The sequence below is a fragment of the Archocentrus centrarchus genome, chromosome 5, assembly GCF_007364275.1.
Source record: "Archocentrus centrarchus isolate MPI-CPG fArcCen1 chromosome 5, fArcCen1, whole genome shotgun sequence".
NCBI classification, from domain to species: Eukaryota; Metazoa; Chordata; class Actinopteri; order Cichliformes; family Cichlidae; genus Archocentrus; species Archocentrus centrarchus.
Window position 1 is genome coordinate 17,294,534 of NC_044350.1, and position 23,889 is coordinate 17,318,422.

Genomic DNA, 23,889 nt, shown 5'->3' on the forward strand with positions numbered 1-23,889 from the left:
GCAAGTGACAAGAAAACTTATCACTTTCTTTCTGTACTTCACACATAACAATAGCTAGATAGTGAGCTGGATGAGCTACTATGTCACTGACACCCTAGCTGAACAAATCAGAGCCGGGCCGGGGGCGGGGCAAATGACCGGGCCCTTTATACCCAAATAAAAAACATCATTTTACAACATACACATGCCCAGAACAGTGGGAATGTGTATGTTATGAAATGCCACTCATCTTAGCTTAGTCCGTAAAAATGCTCCACTTAAGGCCTTTAAGGCCGTTTCACACCGGGTGCGTTGCGTAAAAATGACATGAAATTCCGAATCTTTCGGATGTGAACTTGTCGTGTAACCTGTTTTTGCGAATAAATCGCCCTCATAAAACGTACTGTGAAAGAAAGGAAGTCGACATCAAGCGATGATGTAATGAGGCCCTGATGTTTCTAAACAAGAGAAGGAAGAAAGAGAGTTTATGTGTTCATCCAGCTCATAAGAAAGCAGCAGCAGGGAGAGTTTCATGGCTTGATCCAGGAGTTGAAGCTGCATCACGGATGCTTTCGCGCATATTTCAGGATGTCAGTGGGACAGTTTGAGCTCTTGTTGGAAGAGTTGGGATCACATGTTAGGAGGCAGAGGATAATATCAGAGAGCCGACTGACCCGGAGCAGCATGTAGCTGTGTGTCTGAGGTAAAATATTATGATTTTATTGTCCCCACATCACTGGATATTCAGTACATTGGTGCGCGTTTTGAGCTGTGACCTCACATGCTGCTAAATGCAGCGCTCTGAATATACAGCTGGGAACAGTAAACTCATACTATTTTACCTCAGACACACAGCTACACGCTGTTCTGAGTCAGTCGGCTTTCTGAAATTATTCTCTGCCTCCTCACATATGATCCCAACTCTGCCAATAACAACTGCCCACTGACATCCTGAAGTATGCGCCAAAGCGGCCGCGATGCAGCTTCAACTCCTGGATCAAACCATGAAACTCTCCCTGCTGCTGCTTTCTTATGAGTTGGATGAACCCAGAATCTGTTTCTTCCTTCTCTTGTTTAGAAACATCACAACCTCATTACATCATCATTTGACGTCGACTTCCTTTCTTTCACAGTGCGTTTTATGAGGGCGATTCGCAAAAACGCAGCGCGTCCGGTGTGAAACGGCCTTTAGAGTGAAAATAAAGCCAGTCATGCAGTCCAACATCTTATTCAATATTTTACACCTACTACATCACTAAAGTCAGTCGGTCTTGTAAAGTTTTGAGCAACCAAGACTTAGTCCTGACTGTGGCAACCTTTAAAACCCCCATGTAAAACATGAATGATGGGTGATGTATAGTGGGTTGTATACTGTGCACATTGAGCCATGCATATTGCGATACAATCAAGACAGGGCCCTCCTTCTCCACCTCACCTCGGACGTGACAGAGGCCTGGCTACCTGAAATCTTATTCTCCTCTCCTCTCTCCCATCCGGGCCCCCTCTAGCCCCGGGCCGGGGGCGTGCCGCCCTCCCAGCCCCTCCAGAAGCTCCGCCCCTGCACTGACAGAGATTGCCACCTGGGATGAACCCGCACTTCCTTGTGTTCCCTCACATCCTGCAAAAGACTCACTTAACATACCTATGGTCAACTTGGGCGCAGTTCCTGTCATGTTTCACATAAGAATGACAATAAAACTCTCTTTGAATCTTTGAGAATAACTGCAAACATGGCCTTATTGAGTAGAGCAATGCATCCTGTTGCAGACAGGCCTCGTTCACACAAGGAGTTTCTATTTATCCATGTTAAAAACGAGCATAAGGCTTACTAAAGTTGGTCAGTGTGTGCCACTGAGCAGCATATGCAGTACCAGAACCCTGAAAGGAATTCAGTGTTTGCGCTTTTCTTATAGTGAAATATCCAGAGCAAGAATACCAGGTAGAGCTGCAGACATTCCAGTTAGATAAGCAAGATAGCTGTTTGACTGGAACCGCTTACCAGGCCACTTAAAGAAACTGAAACGCCAATACGCATTCATATTTATGTAAATATATCAGGAAACCCGTTAGAGAAGGTGATAACGTAGTGCTGATATTCTGGATATGAAACCTTTTGCAACAGAAATTGAAGTTAATTAGCTTTAACATACATTCCATTGCTTTTTTTTTTTTTTTTTTTACCCCTTGTTCAAGTAATAAGCAGTTACGCATGTTTGAAAAGTAGTTATTCTGCCTTTTCCTCTGTGAACTTTGGCCACAGTATTTTGCTGAGGAGCTCGAAATGTTAGTACACGCATAATTGATGAATAATATTTTGGATTTTGTAATCTACGTCCTTTTTCACACAGCGGCGGTGGCCGCAAATGATTTCCGGAATATTCACGGAAGAAGCTCCGTTAGTGCAGCTACTTCCGCCTTTAGCCGACTCTCCTGACACTGAGAAATGGTAAGAGAAAGTAGACATATTTTCTAATGAATCTATTTAGTTGAACAGTTATACATATTGGATGTTGTGTGTATTGGGTTTGTAGCTGTTTGTTAACTGAAACTACATTAATATTTGTGACCCTTTGAGTAGCTAGGTGGCCGGATAGCTAACAGGCTAATTGTATCTAGCTAGTTTCCTTGCTAAAAGGAAAAGGCAGATTGCTGCCTGGTTATAGTTCATGCTGACGGTGAAATCAGATGGGTCCTAACTCTGTAGTAATACTTGATTGTTAAGTAGCGTACAGTCTCCGTGCTATCTCTGCTACTGAAAAAGGAAGGTTGCATCTGGTGAGCTGCTCGCTCCAGCTGATCTGACGATATGGTTGATAAGGGGGTGGTGTAGGTGGTGGTGCTGCACCCTGTGGAGCTCGTCTAAAAATCCCTCTGCAAAGTCACGATGCGTTTATATAGATTCAAAGCTTTTTACATTTTTTCAAGTTTTGTGTTACTGATATCCTGAACCGTGTGCGGCAACACTCACCGGACACTTTATTAGGTACACCTTGCTAGTACAGATTTGTCGACTGCACGTCCGTGATGTGAGTCTCATCACATCTGATTATTATTAGGGAGGCCATTTGAGTATAGTGAACTCATCGTCATGTTCACGAAACCAGATTGAGATGATTTGAACTTTGTGAGAAGGCGTGTTATCCTGCTGGTAAGCAGCCATCAAAGGATGGGTACATTGTGGTCATAAAGGGGCTCATGGTCATGGACTCAGGTAGGCTGTGGCATTTAAACGATGCTCAGTTGGTACTAAGGGGCCCAGAGTGTGTCAAGAAAATATCCCCACACCATCACACTACCGCCATCCTGAATAGTTGATAGCAGGCTGGGTGGATCCATGTTTTCATATTGGTTACACTAAATTCTGACCCTGCCACCTGAATGTCGCAGCAGAAATCAGAACCCATCAGACCAGGCAATGTTATTCCAGTCTTCTGTTGTTCAATTTTTTTAATGTGTCTAAACTGTGGCCTCAGTTTCCTGTTATTAGCTGACAGTAGTGGCACCCGCTGTGGTCTTTTACTGCTGTAGCCCATCTGTTTCAAAGTTCAATGTGTTATGTGTACCTTGGTTGTAACAAGTATTTGTTGCCTTCCTATCAACTCGAAGCAGTCTGGCAATTCTCTGACATCAACAAGGCCTTTTCACCCAGAGAATTGCTGCTCACTTTTCTCTTTTTCAGGCCATTCTCTGTAAATCCTATAGATGGTTCTGTGGAAAAATTAACAGCGTCTGAAATATTCAGACCAGCCTGTCTGGCACCAGCAAACATGCCACATTCAAAAGCTCTTAAATTTCCTTTCTTCCCCATTCTGATGCTTGGTTTGAACTTCAGCAGGGCTTCTTGACTTTTCTGCATGCCTAAATGCATTGAGTTGCTGCCGTGTGACTGATTATATATTTGAATTGTGCATTAATGGACAGTTAAACAGGTTTGCCTAACAAAGTGGCCAGTGAGCAAATGTTGTATTGTGATACTGATGACTTTGAGTTTATGTATGAGGTCAGAGAGTAAAGTGAATGAGGCTATTACCAGTTTTTGATAGTTAAAGAAAACCCTTTTTGGTAATATTAGCTAACATTTTTTAAATAGTAAATAAAATAAAAACATGTTTGATGAAGATCCCTTCAATATGGTTATCAAACAGTCTCTTGGTGTATTTCTTTCTGTTCGTGTTGGCAACTGAAGCTTCTTCCTTTGGTTTTCAACTGGGTTTAGATCTGGTGAGTGCAAATGCCATAACGTATGACTTGCATCATTTTTAATACTGAGCAAACAACGGCTCATCCTCGAAGATGCAACCCCAACCATGTCAGAAATGTTCTCTTGGTGTACAAATGCTTATGGTTAAAGATGTTTCATTTGACCACATCCACTTTAATCTCACAAGTGCATTTCATCCCTTATTAGAAATATAAATGCTCATCAGCCCTACTATAATATCTGTCTGTCTGCTCATGCATTGTGATCACATTCTCAGTTATCAATGGGGAAGCTGTGTTACTGTTACTAAATTGCAGCTGCCGTTCACAACTTCCAACCATATTTGTGGATGTTTTTTCCACTAGAGCTAAATTAATCTCCTGCCGTCCATGTGCCAACAATGAATCAGTGTCACTCAGATCTATAGCTTTTTACACTGGATTTCTTTAGTTTGTGACAACAGTGGTGGATTTTGACTTGGCATACCTTTTAAGCATAAGGAATTGGTGAAAACGGAGGAAAGTGTATGAAACACACATGACCAGTCAGACTCAGCTGTACGTAAGAATAGATGCAGATGTGGTTCATTAGAAAATATTATCTCTTTTCTTTTTATTGTTTTCAACCCTCAGACAGCAACGTTGCGTCCGTATCTCAATGCTGTGCGTGCCACACTGCAGGCCGCTCTCTGCCTGGAGAATTTCTCTTCACAAGTGGTGGAGAGGCACAACAAACCAGAGGTGGAAGTGAGGTGAGTTTAGCAATGGTGTGAGACTTGAAAGAGTTTAACGTCACAGTCCCCGTGGACCGACTCTGTGACACAGTATTAATAGTCTGTGTGTGTTTGTCTGCTTCCTTCCAGGAGCAGCAAAGAGTTGCTCCTCCAACCTGTAATCATCAGCCGTAATGAAAAGGAGAAAGTTCTGATCGAGGGCTCTATCAACTCTGTCAGAGTCAGCATCGCTGTCAAGCAGGTGAGTGAAGACCTTGACTCAGACCAGATGGCTGCTTAGTAATTAATAGCATTCACGTAAACGTCAAAGCTGCCAGAAAGCCCCATTGTTATTTTAGAAACAATTTTCTGTTGTAGGCCGATGAGATTGAGAAGATTCTGTGCCATAAGTTCATGCGCTTCATGATGATGAGAGCAGAGAACTTCTTCATCCTGAGGAGGAAACCAGTAGAGGTAAGTGGCCTTTGAAAATGCATCGGTCACATTTAAAGGGTTCCTGTTAGAAGTGTTGGAGTTTATGTTGCCACCGGTAATAATGGTAATATTTTAAAAAATGAAATGGAAAAAAATATTTTCCATTCTTCTCCTCTCTACACTCTCTATAAAAAAGACCAAAGAAAAAGAAGAATTTAAATGACAACTTTATTATTATTGTTGATAGTAGTAGTTTTAGTAAACTAGTACAAGCTCATGCTTCAGTATTGTTTGGTCAGGGGATTTTAGTCAGTTGTTAGGTGGTTGCAAGGCAACATGATGACGTCATGCCTAATTCACGTTGTGTGTGTATATAAACGAGATGTTACTGTCTTGAAATTAAAATGATGCAATGTTTTTATAACATGTCACAGGTGCATAAATGCTACAAATGGGCAATTTATCCCATTGATAGTAGGTTGCTAGGTAACACAATGACATAATATGTGATTATAGATAGTTGTGTAGGAGGAATTCATGGAGAAACAGATTCTTTTGGCCATTGTCGATATTGTTGTAGTGAAAATCAAATAATGCAATAGCCTCTTTTTCCCCACACACACTTATTATGGGTGGAAAATTTCCCAAAAGAACCTGATAGGGATGACATTGTACTAACAAAGACAATTTGTTGCATACCAGATGTAGACAATAAAGTTTCATAAACTTTAACCACAAAGATTTTGTCTAGACATGTACTTGAATATCCAAAATATTAGTAGAGACAGAAGATTTTTTTTAGGTTAAAATAGCAGCTGTCATTTTATCTTCAATGTTTTCCACAAATATAAGATGAAGTTTTATTGCAGATAGTAGGCTCCTTGATCTACAGTCTACACCATTCAGTTCAAGTGGGTGAATGTGATGATGTGGCGAGAGGATGCCTAACATTACTCTGTTCTTTCATTTCACAGGGCTATGACATCAGCTTTCTCATCACCAACTTCCACACAGAACAGATGTACAAGCATAAACTAGTGGACTTTGTCATTCATTTCATGGAGGAAATTGACAAGGAGATCAGTGAAATGAAGCTGTCTGTCAACGCCAGGGCTCGTATCGTTGCTGAGGAGTTCCTCAAAAATGTGAGTTATAGTCTCAGTAATTCTTTCATGTGTAAAACTTTGTATTAAAATAGCCAAGCTTTAATATTACTTTATTGTGCTTTGTTCTACTTTCGCAGTTCTGAGAACAAGGAAACTCGGAAAAATGCATTCCTTTTGCAATCTTGGCCGTCACTGTGGAGCGTTCCCATCAGAGGAGTCAAACTATGATCAGCCAATGAAAGCTGAGCGACATAAGATGTACCGGCCAATGAGCTTTTAGCCTTTAAACTTAAATTACCCCTGTGCTCAGAAGTATTGATGGTTGTACATAATGAACATTCACATGTGAAACATTCATTTCTGCCTATGGAACAAGTCAGGGCAGGTCCTTAAAAAGAGTTATCGATATTAATGAGTACAGGCTAATATGGATTTTTTTCCAGATAATTTAATTTTTTTTTAAATATATAGACAATATATATATATATATATATATTATATGCATATTAATTTCCTTTTGCTGTTTTGTTACAACACACTTTAACCCATCAATGCAATCAATTAGGTGACTTTTCTTGCTTTAGTTCACAAGTACACAGATGAGTCTGTTGTCGATGAAACAAATGCATCTGCTGGCAATGAAGATAAATAAAGAATATGCTTTGTATTTCAGTCTGTCTGTGAAGTCTTTAAACACAACTGCACAGCTTTCTTTACAAGAAACATTAACATTTATTGAGGTTGGACAGCTGGAGACAGACAAGGCATTTTGGGTTATTTTTCCCCAGTATAGTAGTATACGTTGTTACCCCACAAAAAGTATTCATGCATGTACAGTTTTCACAGTTTTAATTCATACTTTTCACTTGTGATGGAGTGATTTAGAGGCCAAAAATGCCTTAAGTGACAAACCGAATATTTCACAAGTTCTCAACTTTTAGTCTTAAAGACAAATAAGTTTTAGTTTCACTATGATTACAACAGGAAGTGCTTCATTTTGGAGTTTTAGCATATCAGCTACATTTCAGAGAAAACATACGACATGTATGTAAAATTTCAGCCCCTTGTTTTTTTTTTTTTTTTTATGATGAGCTCATTGTAACATTTTCTCTTTTCTGGAATGTTTGAAATTTTTAAACACACCAAGAATAATCAGGGTTTTTTTTGTTTGAAAAAAAAAAAAATTAAGCAAGAAAAGGAAAACATGATTAGTGTCCTTGGTCTTTTCTGGTGTTTTTTTTTTTTTTTTTTTTTTTTTGTCTTCCATATAAAAACACCTTTAGAAACAAACAATGGCAGTATACACAATGCATGGAAGACAATGATTAAAGTTAATATCATTGCACCATTTAAGAAGTTCACATATTAAAAAAAATATTCACATCTGCCTTTAGTTTCCCCGCCAAAGAGAGTCAAGCTACTGTACGGTTAAAACAAATGTATAAAATGGACGACATTTAGTGAAAGTGCTTTACAATGAGAGTCTAGAAAGATGTCTCTGACTCAGGGAAAAAGCTGCCTCAGCAGTTGATCAGCACCGTTAATGCCGTTCAGAGGTCCTAACGAAGTTAGATGAGGTTTCGGCTGTGACAGGAAGTGAAGGAGTTTAGAAATGAGCTGGGACTGTCTGCAGAGCATCTTCAGTGCTGCGCTGCACATTCACATTCTGAAAGAGCGATGGGGGGGAAAAAAAAAAAAAAAAGAGTTACAGTTAGTTAAACAATTCATTTATTCATTAATTTCCTGAAGTCTGTATCTTGAATAAAAAGAATCCATCGTGTCACACAGTGGTACTAACAGACCTTGCGAGTCCAGCTATGGTGATTTTTAAACTCTAAGAACATCTGTTTAAAATGATTTCAAATAAAACACATTCATGATCCTGAGGCCTTTACAGCTATGACATTATTAATGTCAAACATTTTCAATCAGTGTTAAGAGGTAGTAAAGAAGCAAGCCCTTAATTCTACATAAATATTCATACTTAAGCTATTTATAGAAATCATTCAGTCTGCCACTCAACTACTAGAGCTGGACCAAAACAGGATTTTAAAGTCCAGTACTGACATTTGCTGATTTTAAAAATCGGATATTCCAATATATTGGCTGATATATATATAGATTTCTTTTTCCAGACCCACAAAACATGAACAGGTTTCTTAAACACTTGTTATGTGTAGTTATTTACTCATGTAAACTCAGCCCGATTCTGCTCAGATCAGCTTTCCTAAATATTGCGCCTCTCAAGACGGCTCAGGATTTCATCTTATCCAACTACGATCAGGGTTAACCCTGGGTTTCTGTACTATCAAGGCAGTTCACTTCTTACTGGGGTATATCACCATGGTTACCTTGTACTGTGAGATTAGAGATCAACACTTTCCAATTCCCAGCCTACTGAACGATCAATACCCTGGAAAGAAGCATTCCTGAAAGATCCCTCTGACCTCCGAGTGCGGATAGTAGGAGGGATCAAAGTTTTTAGCGTCTAATACCTTTGTGCTTCCCTGATGAACAATAGTAATAAATATAGATTCTCAGAATCAGAAATTTTATTCATTTTAAAAACTGAAATAGTTTAAACAATAATTTAATGAAATACTTGATTCTAATCCATCAGACTCTCCCGTGTCTTAACATTAGAGCTGTGATATTGATAAGTCTCCTAATTTTAATCTTCATTACAGCACGGTGGCGCAGTGGTTAGCACTGCTGCCTCACAGTTAGAATAACATTTGAAAGGCCTGGGTTTGATTCCACCTTGGCCCAGGCCTCGCTCTCGCTGTGTGGAGTTTGTATGTTCTCCCCGTGTCAATGTGAGTTTCCTCCCACAGTCCAAAGACGTGCACTTACAGGGGTTAGGTTAATTGGCCACTCTAAATTGCCCATAGGTGTGAGTGTGGATGGTTGTCTGTCTCTCTGTGTTAGCCCTGTGACAGGCTGGCAACCTGTACAGGTGTACCCTGCCTCTCGCCCTATGACAGCTGGGATAGGCTTCAGCCCCCCCATAACCCTGAACAGGATAAGCGGAAGTGAATGGATGGATGGAAGCTGATAAGCTTATCCTGCCAATGTTAAGGTAAGTGAATCCAGATAACAGAAAGACACACTGGCTATGTTGAATGCATGTCATAGTACAGGCCTCAGGAAACAAGGTCATAGTCTATGTATCCAGTGTTATTTGTGAGGGAGGCTCCTGACTGAGTTGTGGATGACAGCTTGAAAATGTAGTGAGGTCAATGGGCTGAGTGAGTGCCTATGATACCCACCTCTGGTCTGTCTCTGTGTGTGTTCACAGCATCCACGCTTAAACAGAAAGACTCCACTTTACATCCTGATTAAGAGCAAACAGTCATTAGACCAAGCAGAGATAATGTGTTATATTAAAAACATATAAAAAAAAATGCAGCCATTTCTGTTAAATACAGTGGCTTGCAAAAGTATTTATTTCACTGGAATTTAATGTGAAAGACCAACACAAAGTGGTATACAATTGTGAAGTGGAAAGAAAATTATACATGATTCAAAACATTTTTTACAAATAAACTGAAAAGTGCGGTGTGCAAAAGTATTCAGCCCCCTTTTCTCTGAGTGCAACCAATTGCATTCAGAAGTTGTCTGATGACTGCTAATGACTAAAAAGAGTCCACCTGTGTGTGATCTAATCTCAGTACAAATACAGCTGCTCCGTGACGGCCTCAGAGGTTGGTTAAGAGAATATTGGGGAGTAAACAGCATCATGAAGTCCAAAGAACACAGCAGACAGGTCAGGAATAAGGTTGTGGAGAAGTTTAAAGCAGGCTTAGGCTATAGAAAGACTTCCCAAGCTTTGAACATCTCACGGAGCACTGTTCAATCCATTATCCAGAAAAGGAAAGAGTATGGCACAACTATAAACCTACCAAGACAAGGCCGTCCACCTAAACTTACAGGCCGAACAAGGAGAGCACTGATCAGAGATGCAGCCAAGAGGCCCATGGTGACGAAATGCAGAGATCCACAGCTCAGGTGGGGGAATCTGTCCACACTGCACAAATGTGGTCTTCATGGAAGAGTGGCAAGAAGAAAGCCATTGTTTAAATAAAACCATAAAAAGTCCCGTTTGCAGTTTGCCAGAAGCCATGTTGGGGACACAGCAAACATGTGGAACAAGGTGCTTTGGTCAGATGATTGAAATTGAAAATTGAACTTTTTGGCCAAAATGCTATGTGTGGCGGAGAATTAACACTGCACATCACTCTGAACACACCATCCCCACTGTCAAATATGGTGGTGGCAGCATCATGCTCTGGGGCTGCTTCTCTTCAGCAGGGACCGGGAAGTTGGTCAGCGTTGATGGGAAGATTGATGGAGCCAAATACAGGGCAATCTTGGAGGAAAACCTGTTGGAGTCTGCAAAAGACTTGAGACTGGTGCGGAGGTTCACCTTCCAGCAGGACAACGACCCTGAACATGAAGCCAGGGCTACAATGGAATGGTTTAAAACCAAACATTCATATGTTAGAACAGCCCAGTCAAAGTCCAGACCTAAACCCAATCGAGAATTTGTGGCAAGATCTGAAAACTGCTGTTCACAAATGCTCTCCATCTAATCTGACTGAGCTTGAGCTGTTTTGCAAAGAAGAATGGGCAAAAATTTCAGTCACTAGATGTGCAAAGCTGGTGGAGACATACCCTAAAAGACTTGCAGCTGTAATTGCAGCAAAAGGTGGTTCCACAAAGTATTGACTCAGGGGGGCTGAATACTTTTGCACACCGCACTTTTCAGTTTTTTTTGTAAAAAATGTTTTGAATCATGTATCATTTTTGGTCCACTGACCTTTCACATTAAATTCCAGTGAAATATATTTATGCGTGTGGTTGTAATGTGACAAAATATGGGAAAGTTCAAGGGGTATGAATACTTTTGCGAGCCACTGTACATGAAATAAATCTAAGTGCACTTCCTTTTGAAAAATCTGACTTATTTCACACCCACTGGAAAGACATTTTTGATATCTTGGGTGTTTTGATAAATAAACATTTTCATAATATCTGTCTTTAAGTTTACATCTAACACATTTATATTGTGTTTCAGACAATACAGCAAGAAGAGTATTTAATGACACTACATTTATAATTGTATTTATGTCAATAGCCTAGGAAATTTTCCACAACTCACCATAAGCCACGGGGGTTAACTTCAATACTGTGTGCAAAGGGCACTTAAGATAAGGCAACTCATCTGTGATGACAGAAAGTTATAAGTTTTATGGTCGGTGTCTATAACAAAGAAAGAAAAACTTTAAACGGCCTACTTTAAGTCCTTCTTACCTGCAGTCTTGTCCAGGAAATATGCAAGAAGACAGCGCATGACTGCTTGGTGACAAATCACTAGAACGTTCTCCTGTCTCTCCAACTCCATGATCACGGGCTCCAGCCGCTGAACCAGGTCTTCATATGACTGAAGGAAGTTCACAGAGCAGTCAAACACTCGAAGGTTTTCAAGACACACAAAAGAAAAAACAAAGTTTTATGTTTGGAAGAGTCACATTCTCACCTCTCCTTTAGGATAGCGGTAGCGGTATTTGTCTTGGTCTCTCAGGGCAAACTCCAGAGGGTAATGAGTTTGGATTTCCTCGTACATCATCTCCTCACACACACCCTGGGTAAAAGGAGAAGAAAACCATTTAGCCTTTATGCAAATGCTTCAGAATTACCTTCACACTGAGGAAAGCAGAGGTTGACATACAGCGTCAATTTCATTGAGAGATTTCCACTGTTCGTATGGCACTCCGAGGATCTCTGCTGTCTGGATTGTTCTCTTCATTTGGCTGGTCCACACTTTAAGATCTTTGATGTTTTGCTCCTGGAGGAAATTCCTCAGACGTGTGGCAAACTGGACAGCAAGAGAAGAATGCAGAAGATCACGTTAAATCCGCTCAGTGATCTGAAACATGTGCTGACATATTTTCTGTTGACACAGACGCACAAACACCCACACCAACCTCTTGTCCTCTGGCAGACAAGCCCGAATCTCCCCCAATGCGTCCCTTGATGTTGAGGTCGCTCTCGCCGTGGCGACACAGGTAGATGGAGCGTGGTGAGATGTGGATGTTCATCAGGTAGTAGACAATACGGCTTTGAATGTGGTCAACGACACGGTTCACCAGGTAACGACGTCCCACATCCATTATCTTGATATAGGACAGATCCCTGGAATGAGAAGTTCTGTTAATCACCTGTGATGTGATCTTCTCCAATGCCTGATGTGAGAAATTAGGGCCATCAAAATTTAGGATAACCTTAACATGTAACTTCAGAGCTGATAAAGACAGAAACCTGCCCCATTGGGGCGGGGGGGGGGGGGGGGGGGGGGGGGGGGCAGATTAACCGGTGGAGGTAAAATATGCAAAATTAAATGTTTGGAATATCAACAAAAAAGAAAATCTGGTTACACTGTGGCAGCAGAAGCCTTGTTTGTATGATGCGTCCAACAGCTGTTTTCATGACTGTGAAAGAGGAACTGCAGCCCTGTGTCAAAGCCTACTATTCAACAACTATTATCGTCATACAGTGTGCATACATCAAACTTAATTTACTCAAGGTTATTCAATCTGTTGCAAAAAGGTGGTTTGTAATAAATTTAAGATACAGCTAAAATCTCACAGTGTTTCTGTACTTTTTGTGTGTCGTCACCTGTCGAGAACCTCATCCAGAGGCTGGTAGGATGACTCGTAACACTTTATTCTCTTCATGAAGTCCTTGATGGCCTCATCTGAGTCACAGTGTATGTAGTCTGGGCTTCCCAGTTTAACTTGCTACAAAGAGGAAACATGAGGCGAGGATGTGAGCAGACGAAAACGGGAAGGGGAAGTTTGCTGTCTGACACTGCCTTAAGCCTTTTTCACTTTTTGCACACTTTGCTGGAGTCCAAAGCTCAGCCCACTAACTTTACTGATCTCTTTTCAAGCACGTTATTTATGCATACTTTTACCGCTCTCCAAATAATTGTAGTGCTGGTCCACCACTGCCACAACAATTCATACAAGTACACATGGGTCTGGTTTCTTGATTTGTATAAAAAAGATGGACACAGCCTCCAGGTTTGAAGAGTGACAATGTGTAAATGCCTTAAACCGGCATTCTCTTTAATGGCCAGCAGGCGGTGACTCCTTTGGTTGCAAAAATAAGTGACTTTACTGAAGTCTATAAGTCTTGATCAACCTCAACCTCAGTAACTTTTGAGATTGACCATTTGCTCCTCTGAGTGGCCCCATTTTCTGAGTCACATCCGCACCTCGATTATGATGTGCATTTCAAAAACACCAAGATGGCAACACCTTAAAATGCTCAACTTGAAGCTTCAGAACTGGACTCCTCTAACCAACCAGCCTCTTGATGGTGATGCCACAGTGGCTACATCCATCTTTCATATAAAGTCTGTGTCTGCAACTCAGGTCTGATGAATTCTGAAGTACGTGACTCCTGATTTTTGGACTGAGCAGCTAATATTTGGATAGATTTTAACCATTCTCTGAGGTATATTAGGAATTTAAAAAGTGCTGTTTTGATCAATTCTACTGGACTGAATAAAGAGAGACAAAGCTCACCACTATATTTTGAGCAATGACTTCTGGGTCCTCACACACAGACTCCACGAAAAATACCTGAATTGACAAGAAAATATAGTTAACTTTGAGGTCATCGATCCAAGATTAAAAATTAACAGCATCATACTTTGAACATACCCTGAACCCATTCTGCTCAGCAAACCTGATGATGGTCCCTCTTCTTTCTCTCGTTGTATTAGTGGCATCGAAGACCTGCAACAACATGGAAAACAGAGTCTTATGCAGCCCAGGAATGCATTTTTTTGTTCTAGGATTACTTTCCACGTATACCTAAAGAAGAATCATGGACTCACCGCAACTTGTCCTCCTTCAACGCTCAGGTACTGCAGAACATCATTAAGAGCTGACGTAGCACACTGACTGTGGAAAGAAACGGGAGAGATTTTTGCACTTTAAATTTATACTGGAATTATTCTCGGGGTTGTGTTCATGTGTTCAGTCTCTGTTGCATTCTATATGACATCATGAAGGAAAAACTTCTCATTTTATATACAAGACAAGCTGTACTGGTTAATCATGTGCCACTGACAGCTGAAGGTTAAGGGGTTTTCAGTGTGACCGATCAACTCACAGGTAATTTTCTCTTCATTTGTTGAAATGAAACCCTGCAGTCACTGTTTGCGGTTGACCAACTTTGCATGACACAGACTGACATTGAAAAGACTGGCTGTGGACTCACCGTCTGATTTTTAGGCCTTCTTCATTATCTGGACGGAAAAACTCAAAGGACTTGTAGATTTTCAGACACTCTCTCCGGTACTGACCAACATTGAACTCTGTTAAGAGGAGACAGTCAGACTTTAAACAGAGAGTTCAGTTAGTTTTCACTCCATATATGATTTTGGGGAAGTTGCTTGTACCTTTTGTTGGCACGCCTATCCAGTTTAAGTATCGAGTCAGCTTCTTCGAAATGTAGGTTTTCCCTCGGGCTGGAAGTCCAACAGTCACAATGAGGGTCGGGCAATTTGTCATACATACTGAAAGAGGAGGAGAGACAACGAAACAAACTTAATGGTTGCTTTTCACATATTTAATTTGGTGAACACAGCTTGTCAACACTAATTTAATTAGTCTAGAAGGCTGCCTATCACATGTGACAGTAAAGACAAACACAAAAAGACTCTTTATGATAGTTACATACATTGCTACAGGACAAAGAGTTGGGATATTAGTATTTTTTTTTTTTTAACTACAATAACTAACACAATGAACTCCTTAAACCACATGCTTAATATTCTAAATGCTTTATGTGCATTTTATAATTCACCAAGCACTATGAGAGCTTGAGGCCAGCTCTGACAGATCAAGATCAAGAAAAGGTAAAAGAAATTACAGCTAAAAATAAAGGTGTGAGGAGCATATAAATGCAGGCAGCAGAAGAGAGGTCCGCATGCTTCCTTAATGGCTAATCAGAGGCGCATGCTGATTAAGTGGAAAAATGGCAGGTTTGTGCTCTGCAGTAGAAACTACAATTCAGACTTGATTGAAATTCAGCTATGGCAACAAACATCTGCTTTTTGCAGCCATAACCTGCTCTAAAAGTTGTGTTTAAGTGTTTAAGTGAATATTTGTTAGCCTTTTTTGTTCCTCTTCTTAGATTACAAACACTCTTTTTTTTTTAAACTAATGACTGTTTTCTTTTTTTGCGGTTGTTAAAACTAACTTTCATAGTACCAAATTCCTGCCTATACAAAAGGGGGGGGAAAGGAAGCAAACACATCCTTAGTAATATCTTTAGTGCTAAGACACCCCCACGCATCAAATACATATGCGATAAAGGAATCTGCATTGATGTCTAAGGAGACTCTAGTATTATTAAAGGTTATGGATATGATAAAATGTGTTGTGCCAAACAGGACAGGACTGGCTGTAGCTTTAAAATAAACAAATAAAAATAAAAATAGCGCCGAAAAAGGGAGAGATTGACTCAGCAAAAAACAAGAGGACCCGCAGAGAGAGCAAATCAGACAGAAGCACCTGAGTCACATTAAGAACAGCTGCCCAGTGTCACCCCTACAAGATAAACTAACATCAGACGTGCTGGCTGAAACCTGCCTGATCGGATGTCAAGCAGAATAAGAATAAATATGAACCAGACAAGATCCGCCTGATGCAACATCACCACGCACGCAACATCTCAAACAGCCGTGCCTAATATTTTAAGTTCAAACACAAATCTGACCTGAATCTGAAGCATACGTGCAAAATAGGGGGGAAACGAGCGATATTAAAAGAGAAAAGCCCATATACATATGACCAGAATCGCATCCCCCAGACACATCCTTTGCGCACTTGACGACCTGCTGCATCTTACCGCGTCTGTGAGCGATGTGTCCGTTTTTGCACGGCATCCAAATTTTCTTGAGCGGGTTCTGGGTGAGCTCCCGCGGGTAAGCCTCCACCATAAACTCTTGGTTGTCTATCATCCTGGCTGTTACCCTGCAGACAACAAACTGAGGCGGTGGGCTTCAGCGCTTGCACTGAAATTCAGCAGCGGGGTCGCTCACATATCAGCTGAGAAACAGCAGTTTCCCTTTACCGTAAGGACTGGAGACTGAGCGCAACACAGAGCGAGGAAGAAAAACAAAATGTCCCGGTACAGGATGTAACGTTACTTCGGTCGTGTTTTTTTGTTTGTTTGTTTGTTTGTTTTTTTCATGTCGGCATCATTAATTCATATTTTCAGTGAATTCACGTGTCAGTCTTATAGTAGGTGTTTACTTCAATGTCCATAATTTTCAGTATTTTAATCTGTTAACATTAAGCGCACAGTTACGTTTAAAGCGCTAAAAGACAATGTGGTTAATAAAAAAAATACTCCAAAGATAGAATAACATTTAACCAAATAAGACTAAATTAAGCAAATAAATGCATTCCAATGCCACATAAAGGCCAAAATTCATTTTGTTGCACATTTTTGATTTTTCCAGTCATGTGATGCCTGTTAAGTAATTTCTAAGTGTCTTGTGTAGAGAACGAACAACACATCTTCCACCAAAACGTGCCGGTTGACAAGTTACCGTAATTACTCGCGAAATACGCACGCAGAGTCGGAAGAAGCAAAATGAAAAACAAGTTTTTCGGCTGTTCACATGAGGCACACATGGGCAGTGAATGCAGCTCGAAATTGAGCCAATCAGAACTGAGATGAGCGGCCCAGCGGCCAATAGGAGAGGGGCATGGGGAGGCAGGAATGGCATGCGGACTGCTGGGAGCTCAGAACAACATCACGATGAAAACTGTGGATGCCTGGGTTTTACACGACCCAGTCACGGGCCCCACCGCTCACACATCCTTCTTGTATCTATAATTGCTGGACACTACGCAATCACACAGCAGAAGAATAGTGTTTGAGAAATTAAACAGGTGATTTTCACTGTTTTCTGAAATGTTTTATAGAAAAGCATAGGGACCATTGCTAGCAATTAAAAAAAAAAAAAAAAAAATTGCAGCTCTTAAATTGCCAGTCAGAATAGTGAGAAAAATATTAATAACAACCCTCATTTGTACAGCACTTTTTAAAACACACAGTTTCAAAGTGTTTCACAGTTTGTGTAAAAACATGCATTAAAGAACACACCTCAACTTGCAGAACATGAACACAAGTCAAGCAAAAGTTCTTATTAAGCCAAAAATAATGGGCAAAGGAGTTAAGAAAAGCTAACCTGTGAAAAACAAGTTCTCAGCAGTCGCTTTAAACAAAGCACTGATTCAGCCAAACTGGTGAAATGAGGAAGGTTGTTTCAAGTTTGAGCCCTACAACTTCAAAAGTGTAGTCGCCTCCGGATTGAAAATAAGAGTGTGGAAACGTAAAAAAAAAAGGCCACGATCAGGTGAAGAGAGAAGAATAAAGTCTCAGCAGCTCTGCCTATTTAGGCAGGAACCTGGCTATTTAGGGCTTTGTAAGTAAATAATACAATTTTCAAATGAATTCAAAATTTCACTGGGAGCAAGAAAAGTGGTGATGTATCAGCACTGACGGCTTAGTTTTTTAGGAGACCAGCTGCTGCGTTCTGGACTGACTGAAGAGGAGAAGCTGGAGAGGGCTGAGAAGAATGTGTTGGAAAGTAAGCAGCAGTTAATGGAGAGGGAGGAAAATAAAAGTGTGTACTAAAAGTTCCAGCTGGGTGACAGTAAAGACTGAGCTTCACAATACTGGATGAGCTCAACCCTGTAAAGCATGAACCATGAAATAATTGCGAGGAAATTTTTGAAAATGGAGTGTTAATTGAAGCTTCTGATGAATAAAAAAATTACATACATAAATTAATAAATATTCATTTGCATATATGGGTCTTAATTTATATAATTTTTGCTACATCTGGCATTTTTTCTATTGCTGAAAAATTTATTATGCAATTTGTTTTTTTGAGAAAAGAAAATGTAGCTGATGATGTAGAGGTCTTAAAAACTCACAGAAACTCACTTATCAAATATGATACACTTGGCGTTACAGAGTTACAGACAGGAAAATAATAAATAATAACAAGATTCGTGAGTGATTTGATATTTCTGGCAAAGCGGCCAATAAAGCAGCCATCCTCCTAAGTAAAACTGTCAGAGCTGAACAGAAGAACCTCAGCTTTGCCAGCATTTAGGGGAAAATTTAAAGACAACCAGTTAGTAATAGCAGTGAAGCATTCACTGAAGTAGGATTTGCTGCTGAGCTGTGTAACATTAGCATAGCTGCTCTAAAAAATCCCATAGAAGACACTAAGTAGATGGCCTGAGGGTAACATATGTAGTGAAAACACACATTATATTCAGTTCATCACAGTGCTAATATAGAGAGAGGCACTCATATCCACATCTGCCAAATGAGAATTACTAGGTATCAGGTTTAACTAATCACAAATAGGAGAAATTAAAGATGCATCTCAAACAAGAGCTCCAGTCTCTGGAGGTATAAACTAACTTATCATCACATTTAAAAGCAATAACCACCACATTTTCTTTTTGGCATTTTGTTCAGCTGTTTCCCAAAATAGGTGCAAATTAATTTTCTGTTATCTAACTAATCATTTCAGCAGTAAAATCAGTTATTTGTTCCTTCTTGCAGTTAAGTCTACCACAGCATAAATGAACCTCTCTGAATTCACAGCTGGATATAGGTCAAGGTCAGAAGCAAAAATATGTTTTCTTGACATTTTTACAACTCAAACAATAAACTGCACCAGAAACCTGCAGAGACAGGAAAAGAGAAATCCAGCAGCCTCACATTAAACTTAGCAACAAATGCAGATGAACAGAGCTCAAATTTCACTCTAAGTAAAAACTGAATCACATCACCTTTGAAATCACTGCTTATTCTCAACCTTGGCAATGTGCAGGAACATAATGCCCAGGCTCTGACACCAGAGGGCACTGTGCTTCAGTGAAATACATTACTATGAGGACAAATCTGTAGCCTAGGAAGATGTTCAGTGACCAGAGGTCATTAGGCAAAAGGTCAGCATGCAAGAGTGACTGAGAGCAGTCAGCATGTCACTAATCCAATCAACATTTCACTTCGGGGCTTCAGGAAACAAGTACACACGCACAAACGCTTGGCTTTCCAAATAAAAGCACGTGAACATGCCTACAGGCTAAGGAGGCATTTTGAGATGGTTATTCTTCAACCACTCATAAAGCAGGGTTCTCAGAAATTTTGTGTCCAATTAATCTGGAGAATGACACAGCCAACATAAGTGGCAGTTCTGATAAAAGATGTAAATTGACAACAAATACACAATATCCATTTATCTAAACTCATCCTGCTTCGATACAGCAGTTAATACCCTACAATAAGCCCAGTCATTTCCCATTTTCAATATAATCCTTAATACTCTCTGGTTTCAAAATTTCTTCAGTGTCTGGACTGTTCCACAAAAGCATCTCTAAGGGATAAGTATTTGGATTTGAAACTGTGTGCTCATGTAGGCTGAAGGCAAGGGCAGATGGCAGTCTATTTCTGGGCCACTATGATCCTACTTTCCCTAAATACAGGCTTTGACCTACAGCATCATTTTGAAGAATATGCAACAGATGCTAATCTAATGTGGGCTAAAGTTCACCCAAAATTTTCCACAAATAGTGGCAAGCAGCAGCATCAACAACCCTCCCACCATATTCCTGCTGCTTAGTTTCAGTTTGACAACACTTTCTTTGTGTCTTCTTGCTCAGTGCAGTTTGTTTGGGATGGCTTTGGAGTATGCTATTATTATTTTCAAAGTGATGACTATTAAATAAATACAAAGCCACCCAGCAGTGGCCCTGGGCCATTTTCTATCAAGCGTCCCTGCCTGGAGTCTGGCTCGGTTGATGCTGAGGCAGTCCCTAGTCATTCAGTCATCTTTCCAGTCAATCCCTCAGACAGCCTCCAACACCACCATCTTGGACTTGTTATGGTTGTAATCCTCATTCTGCTCTGTAGGTAGTGGTGTAGGTAGTCCTGCTGCTTGTTCTGGTCAGAGTTTCTCTCCGGCACACGCAAAGCAAGGACTGCCATAGATATCTGCAAGCCAAGACAGTGGAGTCTGAGTCCATCTGCAGGCAGACACACTGGAGAGGTAACTGAAGGTTATTGAAGACCTCCACAACAGTAGGGAAAACACTAGTTGGTTAGAAGAAACAGATTTAAAAAAAAAAATAATAAAACACTCACATACAGCACACTGAAAGGTTGCTGTACTTAATTACATAATAGATTGTCTAATGCCTGTAAGTTTATAGTATCAACTGACCTCAGGGCTGCTTTTCTGTTCTCATTAGTTTATTTTGTTTTGAGCATCAAACAAAATACAGAAGAAAAATAATGTTCTCTCCATAATCTAATATTGTTTTAGGCTACTGCATACCCAGTTATTCTTCCTCTACACATCAGGACCTTGGTTCCCACTGATCATGTAAACAACACACATCCATTAGTGAACATGACATTCGCATTAAATTGATATTTGCATTGAGGCGTAATTCCCAGGCTGTCCAGTGACTTAATTGTTTAAGGGGCAAACTGCAAATCCACAATGTCCACATTAAACTTCCTGTTCAGGGTACTTTACTGAATGTCATTCACCTGTCTGCTCCTTTTTTCTGGCTCTTTCTGTACCGCTGACTATCTAGAGGAAAATGCCAAAAAGATCATCTTAAAAAGATGGAATTTGATTTTGGAATTCAGCTGAAAGGATTTGCCTACACTGCTGAGTGATGATGGCTAAAGCTGTGAAGCTACTACAAGTCTGTGGTCTCGTCTGTTTTATTGATGATTTCATTCTATTTTGACTCTGATAACTGACTGAAAATCATGCAAAATGTTGCTCACAATATCCAGTCTGTTCAGGGTGATAAAAATTGCTTTCTTGTGCAAAAATCAAGCAATAATTTAAGTCAAATGAAAATCAGCAAATCCTCACATTAGAGAAGCTGAAAATAGAGCCTTTTTACTGTTTTATTTCCTTGATTTTTAGCAGTTTGCAATTAAACTTATGTCAATTAACAACAGTCTAATCTTTTTGCAATTAATTTGTATGTACACTTTGACCCAGAATCATTCTGTTGGTTCATACTTTATTAAACAGCATGGAAAACAACAGAAGAGACATTTCATCCGAGGGTGACTGACTAAGCCAGAGTAAGATGAAAACAAAAACACCGCTAAAGACCTTGAGACCGAACGCTCCTACATGCAAAACATGAGCTAGATGATGCAGAACACCGTGGAGTCGAACAGTTACCGCATAAACATTACAGAGCCTCGCATGAAGCCTGTACTGCACTGTGTGAGCGAGTGAACTTTCACCTAGATATAGAGCAGACATAGGGGGGTGGGGTGGAAGGGGAGGGAAGTGCAGCGAGAGTGAGACCAAGCCTTTAACAAGGGGCTAGAGGGAGGGATTGATCGTGAAGATTTGGAATCGCAATCTGGAGGACATAAAAGCATTAAAAAAAATAAAGATTTTCATTTTTCAAATGTTATTTTTAGTATAACAGACAGGGAAGGATGGCGAGAGAAGGCAGTCTTACTGCAGCGTCTGAGGGAGCCTCTCAGCCATGGAGGTGAATATCCTGCGGGATTTATTGTGGCTGAGCATAATGATACAATCTGTAATGGCTTTGCTGCACAAGCTGGAGCATATTCCAAGCCCTCTGCGGTTATAAACACATAAGGGTGCTCATGACAAAGCCAACTCAGTGCCTTTCCACCACTCCACTCTGAGTAGCACTGATTATTGTTAAACACCAATAGCAGTTTAATATATCAGTTACCATCGCTGCACTGAACATCCCCCCAGTATAAACAGATCAGCCAGACACAGATACACTGACTCCAATATGTTTTTCTTGTTTTTCTGCTTAGCCCCACCTCTCTCTGTGTAGACATAAGGACAGCCAGTAAAGCACGTCTCCTTCTCACCAGTACAGCCTGAGCTCTGCTCAATCCTCATACACCTGCCACAGCAGCTCAGGCTGAACACATTTAAACCTCTGTGACCACACGTGCACAAAGAACAGCAGGAAATCTGTCTGCCAGCATGCATGCTGCATGCTGTCCATCAATATGACAGCACAGCTACACGATATTAAACAGACTCATTGGGATACATGACTAATAGAATTACATAACAGCCTGTTCCTATTATACCCAGGACAATCGATGATATGATGCTGCTCTTTTGCACATATGCAAAACGAGTCATGGAGGCCCCTTAAACAAGAACTGCAAGCAGAAGTAAACAGAGTAGTAAGTAGAAAGTGACACAGCCTGAGCGCTTGTTAGACCAGAAGTTTAGACTCAAAATAACTGAAATTATTTTGAGTCCCCCTGATGCACAATACATGCTATAAAAACTGACTTTACAAGAGGTTCCTGGAGTAATCATCATGTTACTACTGATAAAGAGCCGCACATCTCTGTATCAACTTCATGAAAACCTGTAAAGTTTTCTTATAACTGGGTTGATTGTAAAGTCTGAAGAACGACAAGGCCACCCTTAAATTAGTAGATGCAAAACGAGCCAGAAGGTCTCCTTTTACCAGTATGCTCATAATTAAACTTTGCGCATTGCCGGATCAATAACCAACTCCAGATAGAATATTCTTGAATCATAACCCAATCACTTGGATTGAAAATCAGTTTGTTTTTCTGGTGGTCGTGGGGGTTTTGACACATCAGTACGATACGTGACATGGTGTGTGGTGACCCTGTGATAACAGTGTTTACAGTCTTTCCTTTCGTTCCCATAACTGTCAGCTGCGTGCAGGGTAGCTAACCAGCAGCAGCTGCAGCCAGGCTACAGGAAGATGCTGCCGAAGCATTTATAAAAGTAGCAAAATATTCTCTTTACTGGCAACACATCTGAGAGCGACTATCTTTTATAAATTTCCCAGCCTTGCGTGGCAGTCTGCCTCCCTCTTTTGCACGGCAGAGAGCCCTGACAGCTCAGAAGCGAGCCTACGTGACACACACTTGTTTACTTCATTCGCCTGCTAGCCCAGCTGCTCCGCTACAGCACACTCTGTACTCAGCGCCAGCGACGACTCGCAACAGCGTCGCAAATAAAACACAAATAAAGAAAAATAAAAGACAGAGCTCAGCGTCCTACCTGCCCTCTCCTGCGCGTTTCGCAGACTGCAGGAGCCTCTCATGGTCCCGGTTTAAAGCCTCTTTTTCCCAGCTTGGTGTGCGCAGTACGCGTTAAGCAGCTCGGCCAGTCAAATGAATGAAGCGAGTGAGTCGCGCTCAGGCTCGTCCGCAGGAGCGTGCGCACATGCACCTCTCTGTGTTAGCGCTCGCTTACTTCCATCCCCACCTCTCCACGAAATACACTTCTAAATATGCCTTAACCCTTCTTCCTTATGTGAATA

The 23,889-nt window shown here is 40.7% G+C and overlaps 2 protein-coding genes across 4 annotated transcripts; one reads left to right on the forward strand and one right to left on the reverse strand.

The window, feature by feature from the left end:
• The first annotated feature begins 2,291 nt into the window (after window positions 1-2,291).
• arpc4 (actin related protein 2/3 complex, subunit 4) lies at window positions 2,292-7,100 on the forward strand. The gene is made up of 6 exons (XM_030728728.1): window positions 2,292-2,425; window positions 4,813-4,931; window positions 5,043-5,154; window positions 5,271-5,366; window positions 6,302-6,472; window positions 6,571-7,100. Exons 1-6 carry the CDS (start codon window positions 2,423-2,425, stop codon window positions 6,574-6,576), a joined length of 507 nt encoding a protein of 168 aa, XP_030584588.1. The 5' UTR covers window positions 2,292-2,422; the 3' UTR covers window positions 6,577-7,100.
• On the reverse strand, window positions 7,078-23,764 carry pfkfb4b (6-phosphofructo-2-kinase/fructose-2,6-biphosphatase 4b). Of its 3 annotated transcripts, none has more exons than XM_030728727.1 (14): window positions 23,628-23,764; window positions 14,907-15,023; window positions 14,726-14,822; window positions 14,340-14,406; window positions 14,164-14,238; window positions 14,026-14,082; window positions 13,112-13,233; window positions 12,421-12,628; window positions 12,165-12,311; window positions 11,973-12,077; window positions 11,747-11,876; window positions 11,595-11,657; window positions 9,703-9,767; window positions 7,078-8,099 (listed from the first exon to the last, which is right to left on the reverse strand). In XM_030728727.1, exons 1-14 carry the CDS (start codon window positions 23,668-23,670, stop codon window positions 8,040-8,042), a joined length of 1,356 nt encoding a protein of 451 aa, XP_030584587.1. In that variant the 5' UTR covers window positions 23,671-23,764; the 3' UTR covers window positions 7,078-8,039. The 3 variants fall into 3 exon arrangements, with proteins under 3 accessions (XP_030584587.1, XP_030584584.1, XP_030584585.1); XM_030728724.1 differs by lacking the exon at window positions 23,628-23,764 and adding an exon at window positions 16,361-16,538; XM_030728725.1 differs by lacking the exons at window positions 11,595-11,657; window positions 23,628-23,764 and adding an exon at window positions 16,361-16,540.
• Between the last annotated feature and the right edge of the window lie 125 nt (window positions 23,765-23,889).